We start from the raw sequence: 13,185 nt of genomic DNA, 5'->3' as shown, positions 1-13,185 counted from the left end.
CATAGCAGCCTAACATGTCTTTTGGGCCTTATGCATTCATATACCCGACCAGGCACGATCTCTGAGAGGCTGAAAGCCGCAATGATCCATCGTGTATCAGATCGATGGACTGAAGCTGAGAGGGATGGTCACATGCTTGCATTCATGTATGCACATGCCGTGGCACCTTATCCATAAATTTTCAGCAACAACGCAGGCTAATTGCTACTAACTCCGTTTTATAATGTAAGATGTATGATTTTTTTAAGTTAATATTTGATCATTCGTCTTATTCAAAAACTGAGTAGAAATAGAAAAAATTATAAATCAGGTAAAGTTTTTTTATAAATCACAAGTAAAATAAACAATATTTTCATAATTTTTTGAATAAGATAAATAATCAAAAATCATAAATAAAAAGATAAACAACTTATGTTATAAAATGGACGGAGCATTTCATACACGAGGTATCGCCACGACAAGTTCAGGAACTGAAAACAACATTGGTTTTAGGATCGAGCTCAAAGCATGGTCATGACTGTTAAGATACAGCACAAAAGTAAGAAGCGGTGCCTGAATCTGGCAGAATATACAGGAATCTAGTTAACGAATTGACCCTTTATTTGGATAAACAAGCTTTGCGACTTTTGCACAGCTCCTGCTAATATTCGAGTTCCACAGGATTTGCTTTCTTTCTCTACCAGAAAAAGGCTTATGTGGCTCCAGCCAAGAATGACACATCTCACCCCGTGGATGCGTTGTACACACCGAATTAAAAAGGGTGATTGTTTGATTTTTTTATATAAAAAAAGATAAACAATATATTTGTAAATAAAAAATAATTTATAAATAAAAAATTTATATATGTATTCTTAGTGATCTAAAAGTTAAGGTTGAAAATAAACTTCGATGAAAACTCCCATCAATTTTAAATTAAAAATTAAAAATTTAAATTTTAGCTTATAACTAACAATAGAAGCGAAAAAATGGGTCAAAAGTCAGTTGATATTAGGCTTCAAAAAACGTCGAGAAAACTAAAACGTTTTTATGGGCACGACAAAATGGAAACAAAGGTTGCAGTTGTGACTCACTCAGTGGTTACTAATACAGTAGTACTAGGCTGAATCTGCAAAACGAAGTCCCAACCGCTATCTTTCCACGTGTTTGTGCTAGCTTTACCCACGTGGTTCCACGCGAATTTTTGGTAGTTGCATCACATTGCATGGAAAATTGGAAAATCTTGCATGGCGGCCATGCAAATGGAAGGATCAATGGCTGACTCACTACACTTTGGCAACTACCAGTCCACCATTAGCTCACAACACTGATGACTCATCCCTGCTGAAACTAGCAGCAGATCTAAGATTCATGTCTCTTCTTCCAACTCCACGGCTTGCCTTTTGTCGGAGAGGGAATGCAAACATCGATCGGCATAGAAAACGGAGAAAGCTACCAATGAAGGTGTAAGGACATGAGCTCCACTCCGTTGTGACTGACCAAAACTAGTGGAGGATGACAGAAGCAGCCGGGCTTTTGCCAAGGAGAGAGACAGAGGATATGGGAATTTCATGGCAGAAAGCCGTGGAATGAATGGATCATGATCCATGGACGTACGGTGCCTTTGAGCAACTAACTGTATATCAACGTGGAATTGTGTGGGAAAAAAAAGAAAGGTTGGCAGTCGAGCGGGCCTTTCCATGACAGAAAAAGTTGCTTGCAGAACATGGTTGCCATGTCTGAAGAACATGTGATATCGATCTTGCTTCGGCATTATTTTTACCCAACAAAACGAGATGACTACGGATTGGGCAGAAAGGCAGATGAATGTTCACTGTTGCTTTGTTCGTAGAGGCAGTTATCACTTATCAACTATTGGACGACTGGCGGATAAGTGGATGACTGTATGGAAGATGGGCCTCAAGCTCATTCTCCTGGAGGCTGGAAGACATGCTGGAGTACTTCAATTATTTTTGGAAGTGATGTTGCGGCCAGAGTTTTTAGTTGCATAGAACATGGATGTCATGCAATCCTTCGACACTTGGTGGCTTGGATTCACTGTTCTGTTTAGGGCCATTTCACATATGGGCACGCTTGCTTATTTAATAGCCTCTCGATCCCAAAAAAAGTTCTATTTAAACTAGAAAGATAAATCTATTATGGGACAGAGCATGTACATGCATAATTTTCTCACATTCAGCACAAAACTGTTCTGCACAGAGTACGGGAATAACAAGAGCTAGCAAGAGCAAGCCCTTGTTGAGTTGTTGTTTCATTTATACTTATGCTTATACTTATAAACAAATTCAAAATTTAAAACTTAATTTTACACTAGATTTTAATATTTTTATCATATTTATTTCATAGTATTGGTTTTTAAAATGATAAGGACACATATATAAAAGTCTTGCTCATAAATTATTTTTTATTGATATTATGTTTCGCTTATATTTATTAGTATGAGTTAAGTGCAACCTGAACCCACACCGGCACACCGCAAGATATCTTGATGACTCTATCTAGACGGCTAGCAAGAATGATTGTTGAACGTTATTACTGTATTCGTCCTAAAATAAGATTTTTTTCATTCCAGTTTGTTCCAAAATAAGTTTATTTCTAAGTAATCATGCATCGGAGTTTGTGAAAACTATAATAATGCATTAGAAATAGATAAATTATGGAAAGATTATATAGGATTTGATAAAACTGGGGGTAATCTGTTCCTTTTGATTTTATATTGTTATGTTTGTGAGGAGTGAAAAATAAAATTATTTTAAAATGGAGGAGTGTATTTATAATTATTTGTTTGCACATGCATGTTTGGGGAAGTTGCTTTCAATCAGGATAACCATAGAGCGTGTATATGCTTCTCATTACATGTACTTCATCTGTTTTGTATTGTATGACTTTTTATCTAGTGTTTTTTATTATTCTTAAAAAATATCTCGAAATATCATATTTTTCAGTGTAAAAGTTTAGTCTATTAAGATACAATGTACCTTAAGTTTACACTAAAATTCTTGGTATCTCAAAATACTTCTTAAAGATGGTAAAAAAACATTTAAACTATATTTATATCTATTTATTTATCAATATATATTAGTTATATATATGTGTCTAAATTTATTAGTATTTATATAAATTTATGTAAGGTTAGAATGTCTTACGTTGTTAAACTGATGCAGTGAAAGTAGGAGCAACAATTTTAGGCTATTTGCAGTACAGGGTTGGCCACCCGTAGGGGTCCCTCGCCCTCACGTATGCTCATGGCACACGCAAACGTTGAAAACATGGCGAGTATTGTGTGAGTTTCTTTAGAGAAAGTACACAGAACTGATGCCTAATTTGTTGCCGCTGCCAAATCTGATACGAGAAGCTTCATCGGCACATAGTTCGGCAGCGGAGGAAAAGAAGAAAACAGATGTTTCTATTTATCACTACCTGGTTATCTCAAGTTAGAGTCATTATACTTATACGGCGAGATATTACGAGCAATGTTCTATATGGTAGTGTTCTACTATCAATATTATCATTAACGGAAGAATTTTTGATCTATTAAATTAGAAAAAATAAACAGTCTAAATTAGTTCTAATATCAGTAAAAAGCATAGTAAAACATCTATACCCTATTAGTATTAATTTGAAGAATTCTTAGTATCATTTATACTAGAAGGGAGGAATCAAAAAGTTGCACTAGTGTTGTATTAATCTCAGAATGTTTAACACTACAACTTGAGTCATCAGCATTGTCCGCTGGAGGACGGTCATTTTTCTATTTTGGGTACATAAAGGGCTTCCATTTTTTTCAGACGCTTGAGAAAACATACACAGTACATATTTACCAAAAAGAGATATACAATACAACATAAAACTATCAAATCGATCCTGATGGGCACAGCTCTCCAGATTATGGCGTTGTCAGATCGGACAATAACATGACATGCCAATATGCCATCATTAGCAATGGCATAACCCTTAGTCATCATCCTTGAATTCCCTGGATTACCAATAAAAAGGACAAAACCATCAGACATTTCCTACGTTTGTAGATAGGCTTCAAGATGTGTACAATTTATTTTTACGAAATCAAAGCTACTAGCATCGTTAGGGAAAGCCTAATGATAGTGGCAAGTTTACAAGGTAAACTCCAACACGATGACACCGTAGCAATTTGACAATTTCCGATGGCATATCGACAATAGGAACGTATACTGATGGAAAATATGCAATTGGAGGTATACCAATCGGTCATTTCTACTATAGTTCGGAGCATCATTTAGCCTAGAACTGCATATGCAAAATGCCTCTCTTGTCGCTGAGAAGATTGGAAGTATTAGGTTGAATGAGGAGCCTGATAAATTGGGCTGGACATTGGTCCAGAAAAGAGTTTTACTCCAAGTCCCTGTACAAAGTGCTATCCTTTAGAGGTGTGATTGATGATAGGATCCAGAGTATTTGGACAACTCCCTGTCCTGTAAAGATTAAACACTTCCTTTGGGTTGCTTACAGAGATAGGATTCAATCCGCTGAACAACTTAAGAGGAAAAACTGGGTGGGGTCTGAATTCTATCAACTTTGTGGCCTTCTGGAGTCTAGTGATCATATTTTGTTTAAATGTTGTTTGTTTTCTTTTGTCTGGTGTATCTGTAGAGATGCATTGAACTGGGGGGAGATCCCCAAGATGCTATGAGAATTTTTTTTCTTGTGAACTACAGAAAGGAGAAACAACCAGTTTAAAGTACATGTCATATTGTTGGGAGTTATTTGTCACTTCGGTTTAACTAGAAATGGTATGATCTTCAGGAAGAAACATGTTTACTCCCCTTTAATTGTTCCTTTTCATGTGATTTCTTGGCTTCTGCAGTGGAATCCTTTGCTGCGAGAGACTAAAAGGAGGAGCTAGATGCTGTGATCAACAAGCTGCAGAGTGTGAGTTGCCGCTGTGTGTTGGTGTAGAGTTGGTAGTTTAGCATCCCAATAGCTCATCCAAATTCCAAAATAGGTTCTCTATTAATATCAATTATCACTTTAACAAAACATCCATATTAAATCATAGGATTTTTTTATCATCCTTAAAAAGTACCTTGAGGTACCAAAAATTTTAGTGTAAAATTTTGGTACCTAAAATTTTGTCTCAATGTACTAAACTTTTACGCTAAAAAATATGATACATTGAAGTACTTTTTGAAGGATGATAAAAAAAGCTCTTAAATTATTCATATAAATTTTATTAATATTTTGCAGTTACCTCTCATGTTGTTATTGTTCTCTCCTGTTATGATTGAATGTTAAGATATGAAGAAAGAAGAGAACGTCCATATTTAAAGTTTCTCTTTTCAATATGAATGATACGAGAGTTTTACTCATCATTCATTTTGTACCGCGAGGTACTAGTACCGTGAGGTACTAATATCTCCACTCGTGTTATCCACTTTATGACTAAGCTAGTACCTCGAGATACCATGCAACTGTGACCGTTCGATCTATCATCACCAACAGTCGGGATTTTAGTGTCAACTTGATCCTGAAGTGGATAGCACGAGTAAGCATTTTAGTACCTCACGGTATTAGTACCTCGTGGTACAAAAGGTAGGATAGGAGTAAAGCTCATTTTTAGATGATGGGATAGATGATCTACTAGAACCTATTTTTTTCTCACATCATCTATTTTCAGGATAGATGTTACAACGAGTTTGCTCTTATAGCATCGTTAGACCCTTGAGTGTTTATAGACAAGTTGAATTACCACGACCCCGACCCTTAACATTACCATGTATGTACCAAGTTCGCTCCCAGAGCCAAACATTACTATGATACGGGAGGAAAAGGAAAACATTAGTATATAGTGTAGATTGATAAATGTGGAGTTGTACATCTAGCATAATTTTGCTTTAACCAATGCCATGTGTAACTGTACGGGAAATTGAACTAGTTGATTACAGTACCCTGTACCCTATAACATAGTCATCTGTATTAGTCTAGGGCACAAAGATCAAAAGGGGTATCATGTAGATGGTTGTGGATCGGTTTATGGATAATTTAAAATAGACTTTAGTTTAAGTAAATGAACTTTTATTTTTATTTGATTGAACTAAACCATAACTTAAATTATCTACAGGCCGGCACACGTTGATCGCTAGTGTTATGCATATGTGGCACGTTCATAACTTCATATACGGTGCCTAGAAATGGAGCGAAATTTTAGACCTTACAATGTTACTACCGATATTGATCTTCATCTAATTTATGTTCATCTATTTTAGGCATCTCGAGCAAGATATCCGCTAATTCAGCAATCGTGTTCATGAGTTGTTTTCAGAATGAAACGCACCTGCGGTCAAGATAGCGTGGTTGAATTCCAGTGCCTTGGCATGTGGTGCATGTCAACGAGCCAACCCCATCACAGTTGACACACTTTGATACCTCAGTTTCGCCTCCGCCGATCACAACAGCCACGGTGCCCTTCCCAGTGCAAAACCTGCACACCTCTGAAAAAGAAAATCAACGATTTATTATGCTCAACATTCTGATCTAGTACAGGCGCTGTTCCAAAGGAGAAAAACACATGGCATCGATCGGGAAGGAGCAATGCCACGTACGTGCCCCAGAGCCGCTGCAGGGGAAGCACGGCTGTGTGTTGTCCCTCTTCGCCTGCATCCACGAAGGACGAGAAGGTAAAAAAGTGATGCAAACTTTACATCGCTTCCAGTTTCACTCGATGAAAGTTTTGATTTTTTTTTTTCAGATCCTGGCTGTGAACGGGACACAGTTCGACATGAACTGAATCAGGGGAGAGCCGAAGGACTCACGGCATTGTCGATCTGCGTCTCGTAGAACACCGGGATACCGATGCCGATGGCGACGCTGACGACGCCGACCGATATCGCCACGATCTGCAGCCGCCATGCCATCGAAGACGATCACCGGAAGGGAAAAAAAAAAAGCACCGTGCAGTTCATCAATTAGAACCTCCGATTAACAGTGGCTTTTGGCGTACCGTATTCTGGTCGAGATCGGCTGCCTGGATACGAGGGTACCGGCAGCCGGGCCTTCGCCGCCGGGGCAGCGCCGCCATGGATGGGGTGGTAGGAGTATACGAGAGGAACGAGGAGTGTAGTGCTGTGAGTGGCGAGGAGGAGGTGGCCATGGCGCCTGAATGCGTGGGCTGGTAAAGAATCATCAACAAAAATTAATAAGCAGGAACAATGCAAGCTTCCGTCCAGATAGCAGAAACGAAGATATGATGCATTGCGCTCTAACCTCTACGTGTGAATGGCTAGTTACTGGCTTATTTATTGCCTGTGATCAGTCTGACGAACAACTACTAGAGGAGTAAAGATGAACAGCTCCAGAAGTGTCAGATGCTTCAGCATGGAGATCAGGGGAAGCAGCAGGGCACGGATGAAAACATGCCAAATCTCTGAATGAAACGGCAAGGTACCTGTGGATAGGAGAAGATGAAACCATGAAAGATGGGATATGGGGGAGCAGGTGTTCGTGGTCATGCTTGGTCATTTCGGATATGGATATTGTGCCGTCGTGGAAGTTTGGCAGCCTCTCAAATTTCCGGGTTGAGATGTGGGCTGCCCAGATGGACGGACCGACCCAACACCAAGGGAAAATCTGAATCAGCCTCATGGACCGGCGTGGAGTTCATAATCCTTCAAGATAATTATCTTCAAAACTCAAGCAGAACACAATTTCAGAGAGACGGTAATGGTTTTAAGTTTGTGACATGTATGACGCATCTCATCAGGGATGGATCTATTATGAAAGCGATGGGGTAGGATCCTCCACTATCCTTGTTAGGACCATGAGAGTTTTCACTAAATTTATCTAAAGTTTTATGTTAAAAATTAATTGGAAAGGGTTGACGCTCTATCTAAGTTTAAGTTTGTTCGGACCTCCCTAGTATCGTTTTGCTAGAAACATCACTGCATGGCATAAGAGAGTACTTTAGTATAAAACTCTGACCAGGTGCATTTGGTTGGGGGAGAGGGAATGGCAGTTGAGAGGGACTGAACAATGGGAAGTTTAAAGGGACAGCGATGAGGAATTGAGAAAGAAACTCACTGCATTTTAATACTTGGGGCGAGGGTAAGAGTTGAGAGGGAATTCCTATCTTTACATTTTCTAGATAAATTTGAGTTATTCATCGCTGCTTAAAATATTGTCACTATATAAACTCTACGTCATTTCCCACGGGTCTTACCAAGGGATTAAGACTAAATATTAAATTCTCATCTTGTTAGAGATTAGAGATATGATCCGAACTACAATATGCAATGTATTACGATTATATTGTAAATTTTCTAATATGACTTATATTATTTTTCTTTACGGCTCTTAGAGTTTCCTAATAAGACTCGTAGTTTTTTTTTCTATTAGGACTTTTAGATTTTTTTTCTTTATATCTCTTGTAAGCTATATGAGAACGGTGTGATGGTCTGTTGTATTAACCCGCGTTGTAATCATCTTCTTATAGTGATTGTTGCTAGACGGTATCCATGTTTTTTTTCCGTAAGAATTTTCCATATTAAATTTGTATCTCCTCTGTGCCTCTATTTTTCCTGACACATCTTAATCTCACGGTTGATTCCTTCTATAAACTCTCAATCCCCTTCTCCCAAGTTATCAAACAAGCCGTAAAAGCTCAACCACGCGTCCATACCTCAAAAGTTCAGATTGTGGTGGACTAGTGTCATGCCCGAATTCTTCTGTTATAAATGATGAACCTTTTTTTTGCGAGGGATAATTGATGAATCTGCTTAAGTGCTTATATGTCAAGGGAATTCTGAACTCAGGGCAGCTTCTCCAGTAGACTTGCTGCTGATGCTCCACCTCCTCCATCAGAGCAGGTAGCCGCATTTTGCAGGGAAAAAAAAAAAGCAATTTTCAATTGAAACTTGCGCTTCTCTGTTTCTTAAGCTTCCCTTGCCTTTTGGTTTTACAGATACTTTGCACGCAAGTTTCTTGGTTCCAACATAACGTAGCGGCACAACCAGGTTGATCGACCGACGCCCTCTTCACAAATTGACAGAAGACAGGATCCTGCGAATACATTCCAAGATGCATGTATGTTTCGTAGGCTGCATACAAATGGTAGATATCAAATATAACACCTGCAAGAGTTCACTGAAAATCGAAGATACTGAGAGTAATTATCGGCAAGTGTTAACTAAGCTGAATTTACTGCAGGAGTTGATGGTGTCTTCTAGTTTAAGCCAAAACAGTCACCTTCTTTCTTCTTTTCAGATTGATAGAAACACTTTGGACTACTCCATCTTTCATTTCAGAATGTGGTCTCTTTGTACGATTAGCTGTGAATAATTCATTCTTTCAGCTTTTTTTTTCTGCTGCTGAATTTCTCCAGGCTTTACACATAAGCAAGACACACTATACACACACATTATTGAGATATCACAATCAAATCATTTTAGCAAGCAGTACACATGTTTGATAGCTTGTCACACCTGCCATCTCAGTTCTTCAGTTACTCTTCGCACCTGAAATTTCACTGCTCACTCCAGAATCCAGTATCAGACGAACCAACCACCATATTATCGACTGCACATGCAGTACCGATCACAGAGAGCCTCCAAAGATTTGCTCAGATGCGTTTACCCAAAAAGATTTTGGAGAACCAACCCCCAAAACATGCGCCATTTCATTATGTTATCTTCTAAACCCCCCACAAACGGTTGGTTTAGCAATAGCTATCATTCTTCCACTAAATCTCATCACACACTCCACACCTTTCTGCGAAAAGATTACAGACACCACCCAGCACCAAACCTTAATGTTCCCTCACCCATCCTGCACACAGAGCAATTATCCATAGACCTCCCAGTGCAAATTGCAGAGAGATAAAAGGGCGTCTCAATCCAATCAAGCCCCCAATTCCACCATGCTTTCCCTTTTCTGAAGAAAATGTGATTACTGGACCAAAAGTTAGTGAGCAGCCTCTCTAGAGCTATAAGTACAGCCATGGAGGGAGAGCTCAGATTCCCCCCTTCTCTTTAGTCTCTTCCTCTCATACTAATCTTGATAGTTTATGGGTGGTTGATGTTCCATACAACTGTCCAAGCTCAATACTTCTCTATCCCTTTCTACTCTCCCACTCCTCTCTAACCACTGTACTATCCAAGCTACAGTGCACCGTACTAATACTGACAAGTGACTACCTATACTGGTGCGGCATATATACCTCGTCTCTCGCCTGCCATTACTAACCACCAACCGGAGCTACATTGCTTCGAGATGATGGGAATTCAGAGAATTTGCGTCGTTCTTGGGATGCTTTTTATACTTGTGAGAGGTAAACCGATCACCATGGAGTGATGATGATGCTGTTTTGGTAATTAAGGGAAGCTGCATGGGTTCTTGTAATGGTGAGCTGAGCTTGACGTTGTATTTGATGCAGAGGGTGGAGCTGTGACATTCACGTTCGTGAACCGGTGCACGGGGACGGTGTGGCCGGGCATCCTGTCGAACGCCGGGAGCGCGAGAATGGACCCGACGGGGTTCGAGCTGCCACCCGGCACGGCGCGCGCGGTGCCGGCGCCGACCGGCTGGTCCGGCAGGCTGTGGGCGCGCACCGGCTGCACGCAGGACGGCACCGGGAAGGTCGTGTGCGCGACGGGCGACTGCGGCTCGGGCACGCTGGAGTGCGCCGGCCGCGGCGCGGCGCCCCCGGCCACGCTGGCCGAGTTCACGCTCGACGGCGGCGGCCGCAACGACTTCTACGACGTCAGCCTCGTGGACGGTTACAACCTGCCGATGCTTGTGGAGCCCGCGGGCGGCGTCGGCGGCGGCGCCGCCGCGACGGCGACGACGTGCGCTCCCGCCGGGTGCGCGGCCGACCTGAACGCGCGGTGCCCCGCGGAGCTCCGCGCCGTGGGCGGCGCGGCGTGCCGGAGCGCGTGCGACGCCTTCGGCAAGCCCGAGTTCTGCTGCAGCGGCGCGTACGCCAACCCGAACACCTGCCGCCCCACCGCCTACTCCCAGGTCTTCAAGTCGGCGTGCCCGCGGTCGTACAGCTACGCCTACGACGACCCGACGAGCACCTTCACCTGCGCCGGCGGCCGCGACTACACCATCACCTTCTGCCCCGTCGCCACGCCAAGGTCCGTACTTAATTTAACCACTGCACTAATTACTCCAGCTTGCTTCAATTAGCGCTTGCTTTCGCGTGACGTTAGCTCGGTTAGTCATAAAAGCGTTCGTAATTTGCATGCACAATTGCACAAGTAGGTGAGAGAGCGTGCGTCAGCTGAGGAACACGATAATTAATCGGAGATGGCACGGAGTTGCATTTTGGGCCTTCTGGCTGGTGCATGAGTGACTGAGCAATGAGTACACCATATCACCTCGTCTCATTATCTCATATCAAAATGTATGCAAGAAAAATGGGTGCAAGTGCGGTGTCCCGAAATGTCACGCTTCCACAAAAGAAAATATGTGTGTGTATGGGGACAGTGATAGTGAAATGTTTGGAAGATAATATACGATGTGATGATTAGCCTGGAGAGTTGGTATATGGTAGGAGTGTGATTCAGCTTGCACTTTCAGTGGGTGCTTAACCTGTTAAGCGAGGTTTGACCCTCCTGTGTAATTTTCTTTTACTGCTGTCGGTTTGCACATCAACGTCATGGTACGGTCGGCCACTCGGTCTATTATCTTGCCAAGTCGGAAAGAGAGAGGTGATGGAATTTAACACGCGGTTGCTGAGGCCATGGAGACAGTAATATTTAAGCTAATTAAGCAGAAACAATGCGAATATTGATAGTTTTTCACTTTCCAGTGATAGTATGCGTCTACTTGATGCTTCTTTCACTGTCTTTATTTACTACGGCCACTTGTGCCTCGTCTAAAAAATTGTACCACTTGTGAACTCATTCTCGGCTTTTTCTTTTGTGGCAAACAGCCTGAAATCGGCGGGAGGAACGACGACACCGACACCGACGACGACGGTGCCGGGTGTGACCACCGACGTCCCACCGGAGATGCCAAGGACGGCAGGCGGCGGCGGCGGCGGCGCCGGGCAGGGCGTGATGCTGGGCGACAACTCCTGGCTCGCCAGCCTCGCCACGGGCGACGCGTCGTCCTCGCCGGCCTCGAGGCTGGCCCTCCTGGCCGCGCCGCTCGCGCTGCTCACGCTGCAGCTGACGCGGCTATAGCAGCAGGGGGATCACGCGAAAACCACCCGGGAAATTTTTTGGTCAAAAAGGAGCAGGGGAGACGCGCGCGTTGCGTCGTTGCTGCACGTTTGCACGAGCCGTCACCCCCACCACCACTGCACGGTTACCGCCAGAGCAGCGAACGCGAAACGGCGTCCACTTGAGCTGCTTGCCGGTGTCGTGCACTAGGTTGGGGGATCGGGTGATATGATTTGGCCAAGTTCGCGTCACGCCATTGTAAAATCCATCAGATTAATCATTTTTCTTCTTCTTCTTCTTTGTTTTGGTTTGCGCGTTTGTGTCTCGCAAAAGGAAATGTACAAGATTAATTGTCCCACAGGTTTAAGAGCAAAATGATTATTAATTATCCCACAGGTTTAAGAGCAAAATGATTATGCACGCACTCGCACGTCCGGTTTCCCGGCCTCTAATCGTAGTGGCGAACCAACTAACATGATCGATCAGGGTAGGTTGATATCGCTGTGAATGCACTGGACAAATACCTGCCACGTTTATACAGGTCTAGCCTACGTGTTGGCACAGTAGTACACGACGGCATACCTACAGTTTTCGTTTGGACGTGTTGTCCCATTATTGCTCCCAGTCTATAGCTACAAAGGACTCCTCTACTGCTACTGCTAGTACACGTATGCGCAAAATTTGATTTTTCTTAATTTTTTGCAGCTGATGATTGATACTAGCTAGCTAACTAGCTGCATGCATGCGTGCCCCAATCAACCTCTGAAAGAAAAAAAAACTAAATTAGCTTAGGTGTCTGCATGGGCTAAAATACTATACTACTGATAACGTATAGCAGTCTACGACATATAGCGTACACTACTGTACACTTGATGGCGCAAGATTTGGTGATCCGCACATGGACATGGATGTGTCATGTGCGGATCGTATCGAACGCTGCAAGGGGCGGGCGCGTGGTGGGATGGACATGGGCTCCGCCGCTCGGCGATGGCCGCCCGCTCATTTGGTCCACTGCTTTCGAGTGAAGCGAAAGGAAAGCGTCAAATGTGCC

General features: G+C 42.5%; 2 protein-coding genes across 2 annotated transcripts; one reads left to right on the top strand and one right to left on the bottom strand.

The window, feature by feature from the left end:
• Positions 1–3,652: 3,652 nt before the first annotated feature.
• LOC102702172 (protein SPA, chloroplastic) lies at positions 3,653–7,583 on the bottom strand. Its single transcript, XM_006649662.3, has 6 exons — positions 7,237–7,583; positions 6,974–7,141; positions 6,786–6,869; positions 6,576–6,627; positions 6,308–6,464; positions 3,653–3,973 (listed from the first exon to the last, which is right to left on the bottom strand). The coding sequence occupies exons 2-6, from the start codon at positions 7,121–7,123 to the stop codon at positions 3,952–3,954; spliced, it is 465 nt and encodes a 154-aa protein (XP_006649725.1). The 5' UTR covers positions 7,124–7,141; positions 7,237–7,583; the 3' UTR covers positions 3,653–3,951.
• Positions 7,584–9,838: 2,255 nt separating this feature from the next.
• On the top strand, positions 9,839–12,572 carry LOC102717784 (thaumatin-like protein 1). Its single transcript, XM_040521733.1, has 3 exons — positions 9,839–10,294; positions 10,400–11,102; positions 11,903–12,572. Exons 1-3 carry the CDS (start codon positions 10,237–10,239, stop codon positions 12,153–12,155), a joined length of 1,014 nt encoding a protein of 337 aa, XP_040377667.1. The 5' UTR covers positions 9,839–10,236; the 3' UTR covers positions 12,156–12,572.
• The last annotated feature ends 613 nt before the right edge of the window (positions 12,573–13,185 follow it).

Source organism: Oryza brachyantha, chromosome 3 (genome assembly GCF_000231095.2).
Source record: "Oryza brachyantha chromosome 3, ObraRS2, whole genome shotgun sequence".
Lineage (NCBI taxonomy): Eukaryota > Viridiplantae > Streptophyta > Magnoliopsida > Poales > Poaceae > Oryza > Oryza brachyantha.
Note: the sequence above shows the minus strand (reverse complement) of the source record. Positions and strands in the feature narration are given on the sequence as shown.

Coding starts and splice junctions, on each gene's coding strand:
- LOC102702172 (XM_006649662.3), bottom strand. CDS start 7,123: ATGGCCACCTCCTCCTCGCCACTCACAGCACTACACTCCTCGTTCCTC. Junction 6,465..6,575: donor CTGCAGCGGCTCTGGGGCAC/GTACGTGGCATT, acceptor TTTCTTTTTCAG/AGGTGTGCAGGTTTTGCACT. Junction 3,974..6,307: donor CCACGCTATCTTGACCGCAG/GTGCGTTTCATT, acceptor TTGGTAATCCAG/GGAATTCAAGGATGATGACT.
- LOC102717784 (XM_040521733.1), top strand. CDS start 10,237: ATGATGGGAATTCAGAGAATTTGCGTCGTTCTTGGGATGCTTTTTATA. Junction 10,295..10,399: donor GCTTTTTATACTTGTGAGAG/GTAAACCGATCA, acceptor TATTTGATGCAG/AGGGTGGAGCTGTGACATTC. Junction 11,103..11,902: donor TGCCCCGTCGCCACGCCAAG/GTCCGTACTTAA, acceptor TGTGGCAAACAG/CCTGAAATCGGCGGGAGGAA.